Genomic DNA, 23,997 nt, shown 5'->3' on the forward strand with positions numbered 1-23,997 from the left:
ACTTTGCCCCACATTTTCAGATCTCTGATGGATGTGCTAGGCAGTCAATGGTATGTCATGGCTCAGTTTTAGTAGTACATAAAATAAAGCAGTGCCTCACTACTGGTGTTGTCTTGTATTTGAAGAAATATGGTAGGAGGTCCTCAGTGTGGGTAGGTGCTCCAGACTCAAGTTCCTGAGGGCTGGACTCGTGCTGAGGGACCCTTTCTTTCTTGTGTTTGGCCCTGCAGGCTCTCAGTGTTTGTTGAATGAATGACTGAGCGAATGAATGCTTAAGTCATATATAGCCCGTTCCATTGGCTCCAGAGCCCCCTCTTAATGGTCTCCTTCCCAACCCTCTGCCCTTGCAGAGAGCACTGCCCGAGCCACTTAGCTCCAGGAACTGAGGACTGGGGACAGATTCTGTCAAAGCCACAACACTTTCTAAGAGGCCTCTGCTTACAGTGACCCGAGGACCTTGGGTGATGTGGGGAGAATCAAAAGCTGGAAATGAAGAGGGGCCGAGGCTAGGTCCTGGCTGTCCCAGAGACAAGGCTACAAAGCAGAGGTATCTCTCTCTGGCCTGCCAATAGAAGCAGCACCCACTGCTGCTGGTCCTGCCCTGAGCTGTCCTGCAGGCCTGAGGGGAGAAGGGAGACTCCCCTCACCTTGCACCATCCTAATAAGAGGCGGCCACATAGAGAGCTGTGGAAGCATTTATCTGGGGCCTGACAGCCTCATTTGAAGCTTTAATCTGGGGCCCGACAGCCTCATTTATCACCAGAGGGCGGTGCCAGCTGGTGCAGGAAGCAGGCAGTGAGGGGAGCTGGGGGATGTGGCCCAGGGCGGCTCTGGCGTCTCCACTTCCAGGAAGCAAGGCTGGGGCCGGCTTCAGCCCAGATGTCCCCAAGCCCCACTTTTTTTTTTTTAACTGAGCCTTTTATATTATTTATTTTGTTTAGTAGCACATGATAGAATTATACACAGATGATTTCTTAAAAATCAAATGTGGTTATTTGTATATACATTAAGCCCTCAGCATAATTTCTGCCTCTGAAGTGCTAATACAGTATTTAAAATTATACAGACATCCAGTAAACGGCATTTTAGTTTATGACACTCTGTTAATACAATAAATATACAAAACTTCCAAACTACTAAAAACGTGCAACATTAGAGGGACAGATGGAGGGCATTTATATAGAACCATGACAGTCACCGTAATGGCAGCGCAATATCACTCGCTGACAAACTATACAGATATCCCTAGATAAATAATTCCAGTCCTAGATTAAAAACCACTGACACAGGGCTTCCCTGGTGGCGCAGTGGTTGAGAGTCCGCCTGCCGATGCAGGGGACAAGGGTTTGTGCCCCGGTCCGGGAAGATCCCACGTGCCCCGGAACGGCTGGGCCCGTGAGCCATGGCCGCTGAGCCTGCGCGTCCGGAGCCTGTGCTCCGCAACGGGAGAGGCCACCACAGTGAGAGGCCCGCGTACCGCAAAAAAAAAAAAAAAAAACAAAAACCACTGACACAGAGTGCAGGGAGAGGCCACCCCAAGCCAAGACCCTGTGGGCCTGCCCTCTGTCCCTCCCGCTCCACCACTCTAGCCACGGCCCCAGGGGACAGCCCTCTGCAGGTCCCAGGTCAGCCATACCGGTTTTTAAGGTCCCTTCTAACACTGTCCCTCTGTGGCTCAAGTCCCCTGCTTCTGCCTTGGTGGTCCTGTCTCTGGGCCCCTCGGGGCTGGGAAAGGGCTTGGTTAGATGCAGACTCTGTGGAAGCGAAAAGTTCTCCCAACCACGCCCCCAGGGCCCTGGTACCCTGAGCCTAGCCCCCCGCATTCCCACCCATCCCTGCCCTGTTTCCCTGCGGGCCACCAAGTTCCCTCGTGCTCCTGTGTGTGGGGTCTCAGGTTGGCCTACGTCTTTTCATCAGACTGGCCAGTGAAGGTGATTGCGGAGGTCCCAGCCCTTTCACTGCCTGCCTGGATGATCTGGCTGGAGGTGGGCTTTGTGCCCTGACAGCCCCCTCCCCACCAGGGCCCACCCCACCCCTGTCCCCCGCTCACCTGTCCCCAGATCGTTCGTACCTGATGGTGTTGTCGGCATCACAGGGGCAGGGCAAGCTGCAGCCTGGGCCATGCAGGCCCTCGGGGCACAGCCGCTCCTGGCAGCGTGGGCCTTTGTAGCCAGGTTCACACTTGCAGGCACCGGTGGTGGGTGAACACTGACCCCCATTGTGGCAGTCACAGCGCAGGGAGCACTGGAAGCCAAAGGTCCCGAAGGGGCATTCCTCTTGGCACCTGCGGGAGAGCAGAGGAGGGTGAGGCTATGCCCCCTCACCTGCCCTTCCAGATCCACCCAGCACGTACCGCCCCTGCCTCCAGGCCTGGGCCTGGTGTGCTGCACCTCCTCACAGTCTCCTCCCCTCTTTCCTCTCCTCCTCCAGGAAGTATTCCGTGGTTTAGTCACCCCAGTCCATTCCCTCCTCCATGCCAGTTCCCCTCAGTCCCCAGGACTGAGTTTATACTATCATATTTCATTGATTATAGGCTTTATGTGGGTTTTTTTCATTTTTTGATTGCAGTAAATAAGTATAACATAAATTTACCATTTTAATTATTTTTAAGTGTACAGTACAGTGGAATTAAGTACATTTATACTGTTGTGCATGCATCACCACTGTCCATCTCTAGGACCTTTTCATCTTCCCAAACTGAAACTTCTGTACCCAGTAAACAACAAACCTTGTTTTAAAAATATATTCTAACATCTCTGAAGCCAGTTAAGTCTTATAACTGATGGCACGTCATAGTTTAATTTTCAGTGTTTTTCATTCTTAGCAATATATAAACTAATGATGCATCTCACAATCGGTGGCACTTCAGATTTGATGAAACGGGGTAATTTTATTTCTACTCGTTGTCTCTGCTCTTCGAGTCTTTCGGACAGATGTACAGTCTCTCTGCCACATGGGAGATGATCCTCTTCCACCAGTGTCGAGTTTCCCCATGAGTACAAGATGCATCCTCCTTCATCAGACTGAAGAATCCCCCAAGACAGGGACTATTTCCTCTTCCTTGGACGGGGGGGTTCCCTCAAGGCAGGGGCTGAGCCTCTTCCATCAGCCGGGGAGCCCCCCAAAGAAGAGGACCTGGCCCCTTTTGTGTCCTGCCTCTGCTGGGGCCTGGGAGTTGGAACTCCCAGCATAATGATCATTATTTGACTCATCAACTGACATCCATTGGTTGTGGGTCCTCTGTGGGTGGGTGTAACCTCTGCTGCTGACTGCCTAGCTTCCTGGATGTGCCCAACACCCCTCACCCCAGCCCAGGGATATTCCCCAGGGGATGTAAATTCATCGTCACAGCGACAACTTAAGGGGTAAACCTGGGGGCATATGGGGTAAAAGAGATGGGCAACCCCTGCGTCCCAGAGACAGACGAACAGAAATGGCCTATGGACTCTGGGGTTTTGGATTAACCGCATCCCCACACTGCTTCAAAGGTGCAGAGAATGGGGAACTGACTTTACAGCTCTGACATCTGCTTCCTCGTCACAAAATGGGAGGATAATAACTAAACCTCACCAGGATTTGAGGATTTAAATGAGGCAACGTGTATAAACCCTTAGAAAGGTGCCCCATGCATGGTAAGGGCTCAGTAAGAAGTGTTAGTTCTTATTATTACTCTTGTTAATACTGTTTTCTATAGTTCTCCTAACAGATCCCTTCTGGCATGAAAAAGCTCAAAGGGAAGAATTCCAAATATTAACGTTGGAGTGGACTTGAGGAATTACAAGTCGTTTAATGATTATGTTTTCCCATTTTCAGGTTTTCTATATATCTTCTACAATAATCAGGGCAGAGGGGAACAATAAAAGATGTTTAAAAAAATACAGCCTTGGGCTTCCCTGGTGGTGCAGTGGTTGAGAGTCCGCCTGCCGATGCAGGGGACACGGGCTCGTGCTGCGGTCCGGGAAGATCCCACATGCCGCGGAGCGGCTGGGCCTGTGAGCCTGCGTGTCCGGAGCCTGTGCTCCGCAACGGGAGGGGCCACAGCAGTGAGAGGCCCGCGTACAGCAAAAAAAAAAAAAAAAATACAGCCTTAGCATCTTTATTAACTCTTGGTGAGTCCTGAGTTGGAAGCAGTATTTTCCACCACACACCCAGATCGTCTTCCTACAAATCTTGCTGCATTTTAGTCAGTTTGAGGCCTCAGCAAGGGAAAGAACAGAAAAGAGAGGGAGGAAGAGGAAAGAGAGAAGGGGATAGAGAGAGAAGGAATGGGAGGTGGAAGACAGGAAGGAGGAGAGAGTAGGATGGAGGAGGTGAGGAGGGAAACCAAGGTGGAAGGGGAGGACACAGAGCGGTGAAGAGCTGTACGATTGCCGCCTGGATTGCCAGCCCCTGTTCTGCCTCAGAATGGATTTCCCCAAAGGTCACTCAGGTTGCCTCTCCTGGATGTCTCAGACACCAGGGGAAGAAACCCCAGCCTGGAGACACCTCCGGATTCCTCCTTTTCATTGGAACATTCCTTCTCCCTCCCATGCAGCAGGACTGGGTACAGTCCTGGACAGTGAGCTCCCTTCTCTGAAGGGCACGTCTTGCCCCATCATATTTACAAAGGCACTGACTCCTGACTCCACAGCCCCAGAAAAAGAATCTAGAAATGAAATATTGACAACCTAATCCATTTACATAATCAGCCTCTTTTTTTTCCCTACCCGCAAGTTAAACAACTTATTTATTTAGAGATCAAGCAACGACTGCTAATGAATTTTACACAAAGCACGCTAATAATGGGGCCTGTGGAACAGAAGGGTAATCACAGCAGGAATTAGTTTTCTACTTAAACATCCTTCCTTTGCAACGTATCAATCTTATGTGTCCGATATTGCCATTAACAACCAGATACATTGCTCAATTAAATTACAAAATGAGCTGCAAAACCCTCATTATGTTTCATGTTTAATTTGCACTGGATTCTGCCTATCCGGGGAGGCCTGCATTATCACACCCACTCAACTTTAATATGCTCGCAATGATGTGGGGTGGGTTCCTGCAGCTGTCACCTACAAAATAAATGGAGGCAATTTTACAAAATATTCAACACCAGGCAGCCCGTTTAGGTGGGAAACCCAAATGCTACCGGGCCCTTCTAGGAATTCTTCATCTGTAGATGGTTGATGAAGCTTGCCTGAAGACCCCGAGGCTTTTGGGGTTTCTCTCTGCCTCAGGATCATGGGCTGGGCCCCAACAAGAGGGACTAGGGGTATTTCTCCATTTGGTACATCTTGGCACCAATGAGGTTGGATCCGCCGGTGCTGAGTCCAGTCAGCTGGAACCCTGGGCCCGCTTGTCTCCAACAAGGAATGGGCTGTATTCGCTCTCCTGTGAAAGTGGCCGGAAACCAAGGGTCCTGTTCTGGTTCTGGGGTCTTCCGGCTCCTGTCCCTGCTGGCTCATCCCAAATGTCTACTTATCCAGGGAGATGGTGAGGATGGGAAGATGGCTCAGTGCTTTAGTCCTGCTTCCCTTCTCCGCCTAGAGATGCAGTCTCCAACAGAGGTCAGAGAGGGATGGATCCCCAGATGCCACACCCCGCATTCTGTGCCAGGGATGCTCACGGAGACGAACACTGGCTCGCAAAGAGATCAGATCTGGCTTAAAAGACTTCAGGCTGGGGGTATGTAAGCGCAAAGCTAAAAACGGAAAATCTCTTTTCTGGACCACTGAGGACTTGGGGCTGACTCCAGTGAGAGCTGGAGGGGTGCAATTATGTTGGTCAGAGCCAGAAGGACTCATTGGTTAATTCAGGCCTGATTCCTGCTTCCTGCTGTTACCTGGGCAGGGGAAGCAGAGTAACAAAATCCAGGACCAGAGGTGAAGCATGGATCCCACAGAAGCAGGCAATGGTGTGACAGCCTCCTCTCTACTGCCCGTCTCTCTGCTCAAAGAGACACACGTGGTTCAGAGTGAGAGGGAGGGGACTTGCCCTGGTTCTCTGGACAAACGTCCTCCACCAGCTCTGAATCCACTCACCGTCAGACACCTTGGCTGTCGTTTCCGCTCCTTCTAGAGCGCCTGCCCTATCATCGTGGACTCTTTCTTACCATGGCAAGTGCGCACGTCTGGCAGTCCCTCCGTTATGTGTTTTGTGGGTCATCCACTAAGGTTGCAAGGCTGGTTTGATACCAGGACATTGGTGCCCTTGATCGGTCTGCTCTCAGGCCACAGGCCTTCAGAGGATGCAAACTGACGTCAGTATCCTTTTGGCAGAACTCACGTCAGGAATAAAAATCCACTTCTAAAAGCAGTTGTGCAGAATGTGTGAACTGAGTTTGCACGCTCAGCTTCCTTGGCTTATCGGTGCCACTGCCTCTCTCCAGGAGGGCAGCAAGTAGAGAGTTGGTGGTAGGTGCCCACCCGCTTCCGCAGGTGAGTCAATGCAAGTTCAGGGCTTGGGTCACTGGGCTGGGGGTGGGGGTGGGTACCCTCAGCAGGCTGAGGGCCAGGAAGGATGGGTTGGCAGAAGGACTCAGAATGCTTTCTGAGAAAGGAACAGGAAAGCTGGCAGAAGAAGGCCATGGACCGGTAAAGCTGAGCTGTTCTCTTCAAGGCTGCTGTGAAAAGGAGTATTATGTACAGCAAGGACGAGAGTTAACAGCTTCCTTACCTGTCCCCCATGTATCCGGCTGTGCAGTGGCACTGCCCAGTCACGTGGTCACACTGCCCTCCATGGTGGCAAGGACAGTCCTGGCTGCAATTCTGGCCGAATGTCCCTGGTGGGCAGGGCTGGGCACACACTGCTCCCTGAAACACAGGAGGGAAGACATGCAGAGGTGGTGCTGCTGAGATGCAATCCTGAGGCCACCCTCTTCTAGAAGTAGCACAGTTGCTACAGCCCAAGGGACCACGCCATTCCCTCAGTGGTACCTTCTCCCCAATCACAGACGTATAGAAAGCGAGACACCATGGCTTCAAAGCTAGAGATGGGCAGACTGAGGCCAGTTGGCTCATCTAATTATTCAGCACACACTTATTGAGTGCCTGTTGTATACCAGGTCCTGTGTTAGACACCAGGGATATGAAAATATGAGTAAGACTCAATTTCTCTCCTCCCAGTCTACTAGGGAGAGAGACAAGCAAACAGGTAACTAGTGCACGGTGCTAGGTGCCCTCACACCGGTACACAATAAAGTGCTGAGGAAAAACAAAGCAGCGGTGTGATTAAACATGGTGGTCTGGAAACACACATTTATCTCTGCTTCTTTCCCAAACCCAGCTAAGAGGAGAGTAAGGGGGGGAAATGTACAGACCTACAAGGAGAAAAGGAAGGGGAGAGGGGACCGTAGAGGACAAGAGGTGTCACGTGGTGGAAGATGGACCGGCAGATAGAGGAGCAGAAACTGCTGGGGTTTCTGTTTTCTCAGCAATGCCAAGTGTCTGCAGAGCACACGTTGCAAGACAAAGCTCAGAAAAGCTCAGGAATCAGAGACACCAGGGGCCTCTGAAGGCCAAGGGGCACGTGTGGGGAAACAGGGGGACGGTCTGAAAGTTTATAAAAGAGGGAATTAGACCCCAGATTTTTACTCCCATTTCAAATAGCCAAGTGACTTCTCAAGACTGACAGTTTACTTTTAGGGAGGTTGATCCATATAGGTTTCAGACACAGGGACACCAAGCACAGCTAAGGGGAGTGGGGCAACAGAAATGGGGATCTTCTGAGACCTGCCTGCTGAACAGACCCTCTGCTCTCTTCCCCTGCTCCGCTCCTATGATGCTAGTGACCCGACTCTACTCCCTCTGGCAGGGTTCTGGCGGACTCCTTTCCGGGGACACTGAGAAGAAAGGCCTATAAGTAATGATATTTGAGAGTCCCATCAGTCAACAAGCCTGGCATCTCCCCCTGCCCCCTAGGCTTCCAACCAGCTTTTCCAAGGATCATGGTAAAACATGAACAGGAAGCCAGGGATCACCAGATATTTGAAACGAGGCTCTAGCAAGTTGGGAGATGGCTCTAGCAAGATGGGAGGCTCTAGCAAGATGTGCGGTAAAGCACATTACGTAGAAATATGGAGGGAAATGCCAGAAGAGACACCTAAAAGATTTGAAGCTGGGACCTTTCAGGAGAGGGACTCGTGGCAGGTCTGGGGGGTGCAGAGGACTGCTTTCCCCTCCCTCCAGTAGTAGCCTTGTGGTATTAGATACTGTGTATAATTTTTCAATTATACACGGGACTCTTAGATCTTTATCAGACAGAAATCTAAACTTACTCTTGTCTCCTGCTGCCCTTCCAGCCTCTCCCATACCAGAGATGGTCATTTTTCTTATGGGGATCAAGGGTTCTCCCACAGTTAATTAATCAATTAGTTCAACACACAATTATGAAGCACCAGGAACTGCCAACCCCGAGGAAGCTAGTTTAGGCAGGAAAATCCTGCTGACCCGGGTCATCTATCAATACCACCCAATTTACTTGTAATGAATTAAGTGGGAGGACTTTTCGCTCAGATGTCTCCTCTACACATAGTAAGTCAGACAGTGAGGGGCTGTGGGGGGGCAGGGATGGGGGACCGAGCAGCAGAGGCAGCAGCCCAGGGCGGTGGGATGAGCGTGTATGTGAGGAGAGGGGCAGGGAAAAGCTGCTCAGACGAGGGCGTCCCTCTTCTTCCTGGAGGTGGTGGGGTTACCCGGGCTTGCCTTTCTCACTGTACCCCACAAGCTCCAGGGATTCTTGAGGGAAGAGATGAGTCTTTCTGGCCACCATCTGAGCCAGTCTTCTGCGGTCCTGGACAAGGACCTTCTGACCCTGAAAAAACATTCTGGGCCATCCTGGGGGCTGTGCTTACACCTCTTACTTCCTACCATCACGGAGCACTGTGGGGTACCCTGTACCTACACACACACACACAGACGCCCATATACACCATCCATCCTGTTAGACTGCAGACTCCCTTTCTCTTCAGAGTTTCTGAGACATGACCAGGGCCCCCTAAAGAGGCCAATAGGAAAGCTTGCTTCCTTTCAACACTTCCTGGGGAAGTCAAACATCCTTGAGACTTTTTCGGATAGGAGGGCGAGCACTTCTTTTAGCCCCTGCTCAGTATTCCCCAAATGCAGCACCCCAGGTCCCTGTAACCCTAAGCCCGTCCTCAGGCTCGAGCTCCCGGGGCCTGAAGGAATCTGTTACCTTGCAAGGACTGCTGTCTGGTGTGGTGGGAAGAATGGTAGACTCAAAGTCAGGACTTGGCTCAACCCCTAGTTCTACCTCCTTCCAGATGGCTGAGCAAGAACAAGTCACGTGATCGTTCTGAGCCTCGGTTTCCTCATCTAGAAAATGCGAGTGGTAACTCCCAGTCTCCCAGGTGGTTGTTAAGATTCAGTGGGATTAGAGATGTGAAGGAACCTTCATTAGTATTAGAGATGAGCAGGCCCTTCATTAATATTAGTTCAACCCAAGCAGACACTGGACGTACAGGTGGTGGGAGCCCAGTATCACCTGGGACAGAGAAGCATGGGGGAGAACCACATAATTAATTGGTTACTGCTGGTTGGAAGCACAGCTTTTTGGGGAGAGGTAGGGGGAGAGGACAGGGAGGAAAGTATCAGCTTGAGAGGGCTGTGGTCTTATGGTTTCTTTCCTGCTACTGTGAGCTGAATTGTGTCCCTCTAGATTCATATATCCTAACCCCTGGCAACTTACAATGTGGCTTGAGAGAGGCAATAAAGTTAAAATGAGGTCATTAGGGTGGGCCCTAATCCCATATGACCCATGTCCTCATTGGGAGAGGAGATTAGGACACACACAGGCACAGAGGGAAGGCCATGTGGAGATGCAGGGAGAAGACAGCCGTCTACAAGCCAGGGACTGAAGCCTCAGAAGGAACCAACCCTGCCAACACCTTGGTCTCAGACTTCTGGCCTCTAAAACTGTGAGAAAACAAGCTTCTGTTGTTTAAGCCACCCAGCCTGTGTTACTTTGTTGTGACAGCCCTAACACACCTGCCCCACGGTCACCTGAAAGCGCATCTCCAAGTGCGGTGGGATCTCAGGCTGTGTGGCATCTAGAAGGTTAGAGATGAGGTGAGGCAACAGTCCTGCTCCTCTCGGGACTGGTTAGATCAAATGGTTCTGTCAAAATCCGGAAACCAGCTGCGCTTAAAGAGGACCATGGCTAAATGGAGCATAAAAAAGGAGGGGGCCGGGCTTCCCTGGTGGCGCAGTGGTTAAGGGTCCGCCTGCCGATGCAGGGGACACGGTTTCGTGCCCCGGTCCGGGAAGATCCCACATGCCGTGGAGCGGCTGGGCCCATGAGCCATGGCCACTGAGCCTGCGCGTCCGGAGCCTGTGCTCCGCAACGGGAGAGGCCACAACAGTGAGAGGCCCGCGTACCGCAAAAAAAAAAAAAAAAAAAAAAAAAGAAACAAAACAACAACAAAAACCAACCCAATCGAAAAATGGGCAGAAGACCTAAACAGACATTTCTCCAAAGACGGCCAATAGGCACATGAAAAGATGATCATCCTTGCTAATTATTAGAGAAATGCAAATCAAAACTACAATGAGGTACCACCCCACACTGGTCAGAATGGCCATCATTAAAAAGTCTACAAATAGGGCTTCCCTGGTGGCGCAGTGGTTGAGAGTCCGCCTGCTGATGCAGGGGACACGGGTTCGTGACCCGGTCTGGGAAGATCCCACACGCTGCGGAGCGGCTGGGCCCGTGAGCCATGGCCGCTGAGCCTGCGTGTCCGGAACCTGTGCTCCGCAGCTCCGCAACGGGAGAGGCCACAACGGTGAGAGGCCTGCGTACCGCAAAAAAAAAACAACCAAAAAACGAAAAACTCTGGCAAATCTCTGCCTGCCTCAATAGGCCCTGCAGCCATCCCTCCTGCTGTCCACCCCTCCACACACACACCCTGACCTCGTCGTTCACAGCCTCCTGAAAGACCCCACTCCTGCTCAGCAGCCCTGTCCTTCCTGGCTTTGCAAAGCCTCAGGCTCCAGGGGAGGCAGGCGGCTGTGTCACTGAGCTCCCCCTGAAACGGGAAAGTCAGCCTCCGCGACTCACTGCTTCTGAGGGGCTTGGGACTGTGGAGGGTGGGGACACTGACAGGGGGAGCATACTGGCTAAAAGGAGGCTGTGGCTTCTCTGTGGCGTCCAGGGACATACAAAAAGCAACTGTAGAGCACTCCAGAGCTTGCAAGGCACATTGGATGTGCACTGCCTCATCTGAGCCTTCTGCCAACCACGCTGCTATGAAGGGCAGGGCGTTTTGTTGTTTTTTTTTTAATTTTTAATTTTTTTATTTTGTGGCCACACCGCGCGGCATGTGGGATCTTAGTTCCCTGACCAGGGATCAAAGCCGCGTCCCCTGCATTGGAAGCATGAAGTCTTAACCATTGGACCTCCAGGGAAGTCCCAGGGCTGACGGTTTTCGTGCCAGCTTTGCAGACGGGGAAGCAGAGACTAGAATAGCTGAGGGCTTTTTTTCAGGGTCAACATTGGAGGTGAGGCCTGATGTGCTGTGATAAATCTCATCGCCCTTTCCCACAATGGTGGTTCCCAGACAAGAGACCTGGATCAGAATCACCTGGAGCACTTGTTAAAATACAGATTCTGGGGCCCACAGGATCAGAATATGTGTATGTGTGTGAGTACAGAGGTTGGAGGCTGGGAATCTGAAGTTCTATAAATGAAGGTGATTCATACCCTGCTCTCTCCCTTCCTCTGCACCACCCCAATCTTTATGCCGTGCCCTTTTCACCACATTTCAGAGCCCGTGGCAGCTCAAGTGAGTCCCTATGCTGAAAGACAGAGACAATTTATGAGAATAATTCAACTCCTTTGCACATGAGGGACCACAGGCTCAGAGAGGTTAAGTAACTTGCTTCAGGTCACACAGCACTTAGATGGGAGCCCTGGGATTCAAAGCTGTGTCCATGACACAACTGGCAGTGTCTAATGACGCCCATGACCATAAAGAGGAGGCAGGGTATTCAGGGTGCGAGAGGAATTTAGCCCTCCAGGGTACAGGTGAGGGATGCTCAGACCTCTTACAGAGCCCCACCCAGATCCTGCAGGTCCACCTACCATCCAGCCTGGGGGGCAGGCACACTCGCCAGTGATGTGGTGGCAGGTACCCCCATTCTGGCAGGGGCAGCGCAGCTCACAGTGAGCCCCGTGGCTCCCAGGTGGGCAGAGCTCCTCGCAGCTGCGTGGGGAAGCAGAGGCGTTAGAGGCAGCTGCATGCAGATCAGGTCACAGGGCCCTAGTGCTGCCGGTCCCAAGGCCCCCGGGCTCCCTAGAAATTAGTGAGTTCACAGTCAGTGTGAACCATACTAGACACAAGGCCAGGAGAGGGAAAACAGGGCTCAGATACAATGAACTGGAAGGTTGTGTGCTTGGACCAGTACTTGCGGGATGACTTAAGTGCTTTTAGGGTAAAGACGAGTGCTCTACCGGGAGGGAAAGCTGAGGAAGCCTTCCCTAAGAGGGAGACATTTCACTTGAGTCTTGGAGGTGAAGTTAATTTCACCGGGAGAAGGGGAGGAAGGGCATGTCAGGCAGAAGGAACAGGACAAGCAAAGGCCATGAGACGTAGCCATGACTCCAGTCTTCAAATTCTGCCTAAATTCAGAGAGAGGGAGAATCTGGGGCATGCCTCCACCCTCTTCCAGGCTTTCAGCTACCACAACAGGCTTCTATACAGGGACTATCACTGCTGAGATGCAGGGAAAGATTTGCCTGGGGTCTTGGTCTTGGGCCTTAGCCCAATGTTTTGCCCCTGGGAGCTGTGGCCAGACACTGGGGCAGGGGACACACAACATCCGTCAAAGATGTTTCTGCAGCCAGAGTCCTTGGGTGTCCCCTCAGGATCTAGGGCTGCTGGGGAGGCCACTGAGCCTGTGATAGGGTGGGGAGGAGAACTTCAATCTTGCCTCTGAAGGGGTCTCAACTAAGCAGTCTTGGAGGACTCCTGTCCATGCAGCCTCCGTCTCCAGGGAACTGGAGTGAGGGGCTGCTTGGGGTCTGAGGGGAGAAGGTAAGGGAAGAGGAACAGGGGCAGTAAACTCCCCGAATCTGTGCAAGATATCTGCCCAGGGCCCTCACCCCGCTCTGCCTCAAATGGCCCGGAAGGGTCAACAACGGCCTCTGGGTTACGATCAGAATTCCAAACTAAGGTCTGGGGCCTGGACCAGGGAGGGCCTCCTGGGAGGAGGTTAGCCAGCTCCTCTGGCCATGAGAGCCTCCATCAGAATGTGTCCTCCCAGCTCGCACCAGTCACCCTGGGGCTTGGACAACAGGGATCTGAGGGTGTGGGCGAGGCCCGGGCGCTCAGCCTCTGCAGGACTTGGGGTCGGAGCGCAGGAGATTTTACAGCCAGGACTATCTCGACCCTCCAAGTGTCTCCTGATCCTGCTCTCCCAGCCGCCCCGGGCTTTACTCACTAGACGCCAGTATAGCCGGGCGAGCAGAGGCACTCGCCGGTGCGGGGATCGCAGCTGGTGCCGTGGCGGCACTGGCACGGCAGCTGGCAGCCCTTGCCGTGGGTGCCAGGTGCGCAGAGCTCCTCGCAGCGCCAGCCTCGGAAGCCGGCGGCACACACGCAGGCGCCGGTGATGGGGTTGCACAGGGCTCCGTTTTGGCACTGGCACCGGTTGCTGCAATGGGGGCCCCAGTGGTCGCTGTCGCAGCCTGCAAGAGAGGAGCGGGTCAGGGCAGAGGGATCCCCGTGGACTCTGCTTGGGATGGGGGCTGGAAACAGCCTTCCCATCTCTGCATTGCTCTTCCCTGGATAGGAGGCGGCAAGGGGTTTCTGGACGGAAGCTTTGGCGCCTCATAGCTCCATCGGCTCCTTGCCAAGCCCCACTCCACCCCCAAATAATCATCCAAGCTCAGAAGCTTCTTTCCTCAATGCGTCTCCCAGTCAGGGTCATTCCATTCCAACCACGCCTCTCCAGAGCCCCCTCTCCGGTACTGAAAGTCTGGAACCACAAGTTGTTTTACCTTTGCTGAAACTCTTCTTGGTTGGCTCTCTCTTCCTCTCAGCCAGGCCCCGTCTCTTCCAGGGTGCCTCCCCTCTTCTCCGTGACCCTCCTCCCCTTCTTGGTGCCTCCCCAGCCCAGCTCCCATCTCTCTCTCTTTCCCTCTCTTCCTGAAACATTAGTTCTTCTCACCTCTTGCATCTCACTCTCTGTGAACAAGTCTTCTAACGCCCTGCCCCTCCCCCGGCTCCATCTCCCTGTCACCGCCTCCACCCCCATCTCTCTTTCATCCTCCGTCTCCCTAACAGTAATGCCTACACCTCCTGGTTCCTTCATCCTCAGTTCAATTTCATTACTTTCCAAGCAGCCAACTTCAGAAGGAGCAGGAAAAAAGAAATATTTCCCTGGGAGCTGACAGACAGCCTTGAAGATCTTTATATGTAATTAAATGTTTCAAAGAGTGATATCTAAGCCAGCTTTGCAGCAATTCACACTCTGCGGCGGGGTTGGGGGGGAAAGGGGCTGAATGGCAGTCCTCAGGTAGGTCACCCAGCCTGCTGCCACTTCCTAGTCTGACCCTCACTTGATGCATACAGGACACACAACAGCAAGACATCCTTCAACTATAGCCTCATTCACTCAAATCCTGGAGTAGAGGTGCGTGTGGAGTTCAGGCAAGGACAGGCATAAATAATGTACTAGGAGATGTTCCATGGAGAAAAAGACTGCTCCCAGCTAAGGAAGCAGGCAACATTTCCTGGAAGAGAAGCCATCTGAAGTGGGCTGTAAAAGATGTCTCCCTTGTCTGACAATCAGAGTGACTAACTGTCCCAGTTTCACCATTGAAAGTCCCTCATTCTGAGAATCCCTCTGTGCTGGGCAAACTGGAATGGCTAGAGACCCTACTGCCTGAAGACAAGGAGATGATTAGTTGACCTTTGTGCCCCAGTGACTGTAGGGTTTAGCCACTCAGAGAGGAAAGGGGGCAGGTGAGTGGGATTGGGGAAGGTGTCCCTGGGGCAGGCTCAGTATGAGCAAAGAGACAGTGGTACTTGAGTGCAGGGTATGTACAAAAGCACAAGGTTCTAATGAAGCCAGTGAGTACATGGGATCTTTGGAAACTAAAAGGTTGATGGAAGAATCACTCTACCAGCCCCACCAACCCTCCTGCATATACTTCCCACTTGCTGACCAGGGTCAGTTGGTCAAAGTCATGGAAACTGTCCATTACTTTTAGTAGATGGAACCACACTAGGCCTGGAATCCCAATCACCCTATATTGCTTCATCCCTTCTTCATTGTGCCCCAAATATACACACATACAAACCGAGCTGCCAAATTCTGAGCAAGACTCACCCTGCATTTTCTACCTGGTACTACAGTAAGTGAGTCAAAAACCAAGTCCAATAGCCAAAACAATTTTGAGAAAGATGAACAAAGCTGGGGGCATCACACTTTCTGATTTTAAATTATATTACAAAGCTATAGTAATTCAAACAGTATGATACTGGCATAAAAACAGACACATGGATCAATGGAACAGAATACAGAGTCCAGAAAGAAACCCATACGTATACAGTCAACTAATTTATGACAAAGGAACCAAGAATATACAATGGGGAAAGGACAGTTTCTTCAATAACTGGTGTTGGGAAAACTGGACAGCCACGTGCAAAAGAATGAAACTGGACCCCTATCTTACACCATATGTAAAAATCAACTCAAAAGGGATTAGAGACTTGAATGTAGGACCAGAACCAAAAACTCCTAGAAGAAAACATAGGTAGTAAGCTCCCTGATATTGGTTTTGGCAAGGATTTTTTGGATTTGACACTAAAAGCAAAGGCAAGTGAAGCAAAATCAACAAGTGGAACTACATGAAAGTAAAAAGCTTCTGCACAGCAAAGGAAACGATCAACAAAATGAAAAGGCAACCTACCAAATGGGACAAAATATTTGCAAATCACATATCTGATAAGTGTTTAATATCCAAAATATGTAAATAACTTATACAATGAAATAGCAAACAAACAAACAAACAATCTGATTAAAAACTGGGTAGAGGATCTGAATAGATATTTTTACAAAGAAGACATACAGATGACCAACAGGTACTTGAAAAGATGCTCATAACCATCAGGGAAATGCAAATCAAAATCACACTGAGGGGACTTCCCTGGTGGTGCAGTGGTTAAGAACCTGCCTACCAATGCAGGGGACATGGGTTTGAGCCCTGGTCCAGGATGATCCCACATGCTGCGGAGCGACTAAGCCCGTGCGCCACAACTACTGAGCCTGCACTCTAGAGCCCTCGAGCCACAACCACTGAAGCCTGTGTGCCTCGAGCCCGTGCTCCACAACAAGAGAAGCCACCGCAATGAGAAGCCCACGCACTGCAATGAAGAGTAGCCCCCACTTGCTGCAACTAGAGAAAGCCCGTGCGCAGCAACGAAGATCCAACGCAGCCTAAATAAATAAATAAATTATTTATTTATTTAAAAAAAAAAGAATGCATAGATTAAAAAAAAAAATCCACACTGAGATATCACCTCAAACCTGATAGACTGGCTATTATCTAAAAGACAAGAAATAACAAGTGTTGACAAGGATGTGGAGAAAAAGAAACCCTTGTGCATTGTCGGTGGGAATTTAAGTTGGTGCAGCCAGTATGAAAAACGGTATGGAGGTTCCTCAAAAACTTAAAAATAGAACTACTGTAAAATCCAGCAATTCTACTCCTGGGTATTTATCTGAAAGAAATGAAAACATTAACTTGAAAAGATATCTGCACCCCCATGTTCACTGCAGCATTATTTACACTAGCCAAAACACAGAAGCAACCTAAATGTTCATCAGTGGATGAATACACACACACATATACACACATGCACACACACAATGGAATATATTTTTTTATAATTTTATTTACTTATTTATTTATGGCTGTGTTGGGTCTTCGTTGCTGCACGCAGGCTTTCTCTAGTTGCAGCTAGTGGGGGCTACTCTTTGTTGTGGTGCACGGGCTTCTCATTGCGATGGCTTCTCTTGTTGTGGAGCATGGGTTCTAGGCACGTGGGCTTCCGTAGTTGTGGCTCACAGGCTCAGCAGTTGTGGTGCACAGGGTTAGATGCTCCACAGTATGTGGATCTTCCCGGACCAGGGCTCGAACCCGTGCCCCCTGCACTGGCAGGCAGATTCTTAACCACCGCACCACCAGGGAAGTCCCACACAATGGAATATTATTCAGCCATGAAAAAGAAGGAACTCTTGCCATTTGTGACAATATGGATAGACATTTTGAGGGCATTATGCTAAGTGAAAGAAGTCAGACAGAGAAAGACAAATACCATATGATCTCACTTATATGTGGAGTCAAACAAACAAACAAACATCAAACTCACAGACACAGAGAACAGATTGGTGGTTGTCAGAGGCAGGGAGTGGGCAAAAGGGGCAAAGGTAGTCAAAAGGTACAAATTCCCAGCTACAAGATAAATGAGTTCAGGGGATGTAATGTACAGCATGGTGACTATAGTTAATAATTCTGTATTGTATATTTGAGAGTTGCTAAGAGAGAAGATCTTCAAAGGTCTCATCATAAGAAAAAAACAACTGTAACCACGTGTGATGTTAACTAGACTTAGGGTGGCGATCATTTCGCAATATATACAGATGTTGAATCATTATGTTGTAACCTGAAACTAATATAATGTTATATGTCAATTATATCTCAATTTAAAGAATTGAGTCCAGTTATCATTATAACCTGCACTCACACCGAAAGAGGCTCACAGGACAGAGAGTGATGGAGCACCCAGCAGTCCGGTGTCTGCCACGTCACCTTCTCTCTGGGAGATCTACTCAGTGAGTAGAAAGACAGCAGAATTACCTACTGTATCATTTCTCTATCTCTTTTTGTTGTCAAGCATATGTAGTTAAATTTGCATGAGTTTAACATACATATGATGTGACTCCACTGTAATAATAATAACCACCACATTTTAAATGCTCACTTGTGACATTTAAAACCATGTGAATTAGGTTTTATTATCTCTGCATTTTACAGATGGGGAAATAAAGGGTCAGAGAGATTATGTGATTGCCCAAGGTTATAGTCAAGGGCAGGCCAGGTTTTCTGGTTCCAGCACTCTCCACTGGAGGTGCATGTGACACTTTCTGAATGATGATTCTGAGGAGCGAGATTTAAGAGGTGCCGTTGGGGACAAGGTGGCAGTTGCAAAGCACGAGCACCGGGACACCACAGAGACTAAACACATCCTCCCCACTCATCACTATGAACAGCCCTGGGACCCAGAACAAGAGATTCCCCTCATTGTGCTGGCACAGTCACTGCCCTCAGACCTTGGCTCTGTACTCAACTGCTGGAGTCCTCAGCCAGCTTGCCCTTGGTGCACCCCAGGGCAGACAGTTATGCTTTACTTATCAGACGGGACCTCCATTCACTCTGTCACAACCAAACCCAGTAAGAAGCAAAACTATGCCTCTGATAAGGGAGCTGGATATTGTCATGAAGCCCATGCGCTAACACTTGGGTGCTTTCGTTCTTCTACTGTTCATTCAACCAAGCACCTGCGAGGGCCAGAAAGTGTCCCTCCCTCTTGGAGTGCATAGTGGGTGGGGACAGAGCAACGAGAGCAGCATTTAAGGCTGACTGCAGAAGGGCTATAATAGGGGTCATTCAGGGCATCAGAGGAAGACACAGGCAGGTCTGAACCCAGACAGGGGTGGTTAGGGAAGATGTCTTCAAAGAAAAGACCTGAAGGAGGGGTGAGGGTGGGGAATGAATCTAGGCAGAGGAAATAATGTGTATAAACGTTTGGAATGGGGAAAAAGCATGAATGTGAGGGAAAATGAAAAAAAGATATGTGTGTCTGGAGTGTAGACTTTAAGGGAGACCAAGGTACAAGGTGAGGTCGATTCCTGGGCTGGGTACCAGGTCCAAGGGCTTTGTAAGCCATGTTTTTTTTTTTTTCTTTTTAAAATTTATTTATTTTATTATTTATTTATTTTTGGCAGTGTTGGGTTTTCGTTTCTGCGCGTGGGCTTTCTCTAGTTGCGGCGAGCGGGGGCTACTCTTCGTTGCGATGCACAGGCTTCTCATTGCGGTGGCTTCTCTCATTGCGGAGCACGGGCTCTAGGTGCGCGGGCTTCAGTAGTTGTAGTGCATGGGCTCAGTAGTTGTGGCTTGCGGGCTCTAGAGCGCAGGCTCAGTAGTTGTGGCGCATGGGCTTAGCTGCTCCGTGGCATGTGGGATCTTCCCGGACCAGGGCTCGAACCCGTGTCCCCTGCATTGGCAGGCGGATTCTTAACCACCGTGCCACCAGTGAAGTCCCTGTGAGCCATGTTAAGGGGGGCAGACTTCGTACAAGGGCTGGGAGGCTCTGAATACGTTCTAAGTGGAGGACTGACAAGGCCAGGTGTGGCTGCTGAAAGACTGGTCTGGTGAGAATAGATATGTGGGCAGGAGAGACAGAGTAGGGGTGGGGTTGGGCACCTGGCTGTTATAATGGGAAGGAGATGATGGTGGCCTTGACTAAGGTAGTAGCATTTGGGATGGAGACAAGGGGACAGATTTCAGCTGAGTTTATGAGGTTGACTCAGCAAGGACGTGGTGACTGACAGGGTGCTCAGGGAAGAAGAGAGAGGGAGGTTGGTACCCTAGCTTTGGCTTAGGCTGCTGGGTGGATGCTGGTGCCACATACTTTCTGGAAACACAAGGGGAAGAGCAAACACTTGGGGGAAAAGGATGAGGTTAATTTTGCTCACTGTGTTTTGAGGGGGCTAAGGGACATCCAGGAAGGCATTCAAAACCCATTCACCTACTGACTGATGCCCTCACACCTGGGCGCTTCTGCTCTTCTACTCGTCCATTTGACAGACATTTACTAAGCACCTTTTAGTGGTAGAAAGTGTCCCGCCCTCTTGGAGTGCACAGTCTAGCGGGGACAGAGCCGCGGGAGCAACGTTTACAGAATGCTGTGAACGTGCCATGATGAGGCAGTTCAGGGCATTAGAGACGCACGTGGAAATGCAATTCCATTAAGTCCGACAATCTGGGTTCTCAGACTGTAGATGGTGTGTGTGTGTGTGTGCGCGCGTGTGCACGCACACTGTATATGCTTGTGTTTACATCTGTGTATGTGTGTTTTATGGGGCTCCCCCCCTCCAAAAAGAGCTCTATGCACATTAGAAACTGACGGAAATAACCAGAAAACATTTTTAGACTAAAAAAGCAAAGCAACTTGGAGTCACTAACATAGGAGCAAATAATCCCTCATATCAAAATTGACAGGAAGAGGTTCCATTCAATTAGAATATTCTGATTAAGGAAGCAGGGAAGTGTGTAATCCATTCCATAGACATTCCCCCTACAGTGATTAAGTGAAAAAAAAAAAGTTAGGGTTCACAGGGATAAGCTTCAGTTATCTTAGAAAATCCACTTAAAAACACCTCATTCCCTAGAAATGACAGAGAAATGAGGCAGTGAGTCAATTATCTACCCTGCTGAAGGTGAATAAAAACTATCATCATTAAAATTACAACAGGACTTTGCATTCTTTCACAGACAATCGCAAACTCTTTCCAATTTGGCCCCGGAATGTCAGCCTCTCATAGACTTTTTTTATTTCTGTCACAGATGCTCCTTCCTAATTATATCTGGCTTTGGCTGATTTTTTCAAGTGGGCGGATCTTCTCTGGGCAGCGAGTGAGGGCTTAGGCCACCCAAAAGTCTGTGGCCTGGCTTGTTCTGGTCCTTTAATCCGGCCAGCTCTCGCCCTTCCCAGCCTGTGCATCTCCCAGCTGACCTCTCCTTTCTGCAGGGCCCAGGCTTGGGTACTCCCTCACCCCCACAAGGGGAGTGGCTACGTCTCTCCCTTCACCCCCCACCTTCACCACAGACAAGCTTTCAAATTTGTAACTCCACTTGAAAGGGCGGTTAATACGTGCCAGGCCATGAGATAAAGGCATAAAGTAAATTTTCTCATTTAATTCTCACAGCAACCCCTTTAACACGGGTGCTATTCTTATCCCCATTTTGCAGATTAGGAAACAGAGGCCCAGGGAGGTTAACTACCTTGTCCGAGGTCACCCAGCTGGGGAGTGACTGGCTGTCTGAGGTCTAACCCCTGCTGTTCTACTGGGTGTGGCCTGCTGTTGATGGAAGAGGGGATGTGGGATGTTGGTGGCCAGCCTGGGCTTAGACGGCCACCTTGGACAATGCACAGGGAGATGTGAGAGCAGGGGCTCACTTTCCACAAAGGCCTTATCCAGGGATTGGTTCATGTGGAGGTGGTGGTCATAGGGCCCAGGTTTTTCATGACTGGCCCTACTTTCCAAAATTTTATCCTCTTCAGTTAAGATAATTTATTTCTTCTGAACTTTTCCTACTGTGATAAGACATGTATAACATACATTTTGCCATTTGAATCATTTTTAAGCATACAATCAATTCAGTGGCATTAATTAGACTCACGGTGTTGAGCAGCTGTCACCACTATTTCCAAAACTTTTCCATCACCCCAAACTGGAACTCTGGAACCATTAAGTAATAACTGCCCATTCCCTCTTCCATTCTGGAAACTTCTAATCTACTTCCTGTCTCTATGAATTTGCTTCGTCTAGATATTTCACATAAGTGGAATCATACAACATTAGTCCTCTGTGTCTGGCTTCTTTCACTTAACATAATGTTTTCAAGGTTCATCCATGATGTAGCATATATCTGTACTTCATTCCTTTTTATGACTGAATAGTGTTCTATTGTATAAGTATGCCACATTTTGTTTATCCATGCATCTCTTGAGGGACACTTAGGTTATTTCTACCGTTTGGCTATTGTGAATAATGCTGCTGTGAACATGCATGTCCAAGTATCTTTTGGAGTCCCTGAAGATCACTTATTAAAGGCACAACTTGCTACGTTTTTATGCCTTTGTTGACTTTCTCTATTAGGAACAATAACTTGGTTGACCGTTGTTTTTTTGTCACCACTTCTATATAAGTAGCTTTAGGTGTCTTGTGTCCAATCTCCTCTACTAGCCTTGGAGTCCCCATGGGTTACAGCATGGGGACCTGGGTGTGTTCTTTTTTTTTTTTAACTTATTTTATCTATTTATTTTTTGGCTGCGTTGGGTCTTCGTTGCTGCGCACGGGCTTTCTCTAGTTGTGGCGAGCGGGGTCTACTCTTTTTGTTTTGGTGTGTGGGCTTCTCATTGCGGTGGCTTCTCTTGTTGCAGAGCACGGGCTCCAGGCATGCGGGCTTCAGTAGTTGCAGCACACGGGCTTCAGCAGTTGTGGCTCACGAACTCAGTAGTTGTGGTCACGGGCTTAGTTGCTCCGCGGCATGTGGGATCTTCCCGGACCAGGGATTGAACCCGTGTCCCCTGCATTGGCAGGCGGATTCTTAACCACTGCCCCACCAGGGAAGGCCCTGGCGGTGAGTTCTTGTTTGCAGCTGTCCCTGCCTCCCACATGCACGCACAGTCTCACCCAGCGTCCAGCCCAGAGCTGGGGACAGGAAGAGCCATCAGCCATGCTGACAAGGGGGCTTGGCCAGCCCTTCTCCAGTGACCAAAGAGCCTCCTCCCATGGGGATTCACAACCTCAGACAGTGGTCCTTGGCCTAGCTGCTCATCAGCACCATCCTGGAGGTTTTAAAAACCTCTCATGCCTGGGCTTCAGCCCTGGACATTCTGATTTAATTATTCTGGAGTGGTGGAGCCCAAGCACAGGTCCTTTTAAAAAGCTCAGCAGGGCTTCCTTGGTGGCTCAGTGGTTGAGGGTCCGCCTGCCAATGCAGGGGGTGCGGGTTCGTGCCCCGGTCCGGGAAGATCCCACATGCCGCGGAGCAGCTGGGCCCCTGAGCCATGGCCGCTGAGCCTGTGCGTCCGGAGCCTGTGCTCCGCAGCGGGAGAGGCCACAATGGTGAGAGGCCCGCGTACCACAAAAAAACCTCAGCAGATGAGAACTACTGTCTTTCTGGTGATTTGCATTCTCACTGGTCCTCTCAGGGAGACGGGCAGGAGGATGCTGAGTCTTGGCCGGGTGGGGTAGGAGAGATGGACAATTCCTCCCATTCCAGAGATGGCAATCCTGAGACTCAGCAAGGAGGGAGACTGGCCACTGATGTGAAGGTTAAGGGGTAGAAACGAATCTGGAATGCAATGGCCCTGAGCTGCCCCGGCCTGTACCAGAGTCTGGGCCAAGGTACCCACAGCGCCACCTTAGCAGGGGAAAGGCTTGACACAGTCAGAGCATCTCCCAGGAATGGCCCATGCCCCCGCCCACCCTGAGAAGAAGTGGGGAGCTGCCAGGTCATGGGATTGCTCCTGAGTTTACAAAGCAGCTGGCATGGAGGTAGAGACAGAGCAGCAGCCACTGGAAACCATTTCAGCTGCTAAATAAAGTGACTTCCCAGTGAGCGAGGCCATTTGTCAACTGACTTACCCCAATAAAAGCACAGCCAGGGGCTTCCCTGGTGGCGCAGTCGTTAAGAATCCGCCTGCCAATGCAGGGGACACGGGTTCGATCCCTGGTCCGGGAAGATCCCACATGCCACGGAGCAACTAAGCCTGTGCGCCACAACTTCTGAGCCTGCGCTCGAGAGCCCGCGAGACACAACTACTGAGCCCGCGCACTTAGAAGCCACCGCAACGAGAAGCCTGCGCACCGCAACGAAGAGTAGCCCCCGCTCGCCGCAACCAGAGAAAGCCCGTGTGCAGCAACGAAGACCCAACACAGCCAAAAATAAATAAAACAAAATAAATAACTTTATTTATATAAAAAGAAGCACAGGCAAATCCTCAAAGGCCAAGCCCCTCCACTTTTTCCAGACCCAAGCTGCAATTTTGAGGGAGCATCGAAGGGTGGGTCGGAGCCAACGCTGGGCAATCTCGGGCAGCCCCCTCCTCTCTCTGGGCCTCTGTGTTTAGATGTGTAAAATGACAGATTTGGATCAGTAGTTCTTGCCTGGAGTAGGTCACCCTCCCAAACAGGGCACCTG

General features: G+C 50.3%; 1 protein-coding gene across 11 annotated transcripts in view; it reads right to left on the minus strand.

Annotated features, from left to right (window-relative positions):
- Positions 1-23,997, minus strand: part of MEGF11 (multiple EGF like domains 11) — a gene marked incomplete at its 5' end in the record, with an annotated part of 235,928 nt that overhangs the window by 63,986 nt on the left and 147,945 nt on the right. For all 11 annotated transcript variants that reach the window (XM_082844320.1, XM_082844313.1, XM_082844321.1 and 8 more), the window contains 4 exons: positions 2,072-2,284; positions 6,658-6,794; positions 12,079-12,199; positions 13,437-13,683. In XM_082844320.1, the coding sequence (XP_082700446.1) occupies positions 2,072-2,284; positions 6,658-6,794; positions 12,079-12,199; positions 13,437-13,683 (718 nt within the window). The remainder of the gene's footprint in view (positions 1-2,071; positions 2,285-6,657; positions 6,795-12,078; positions 12,200-13,436; positions 13,684-23,997) is intronic.

Source organism: Leucopleurus acutus (genome assembly GCF_964270905.1).
Source record: "Leucopleurus acutus genome assembly, chromosome: 1".
Lineage (NCBI taxonomy): Eukaryota > Metazoa > Chordata > Mammalia > Artiodactyla > Delphinidae > Leucopleurus > Leucopleurus acutus.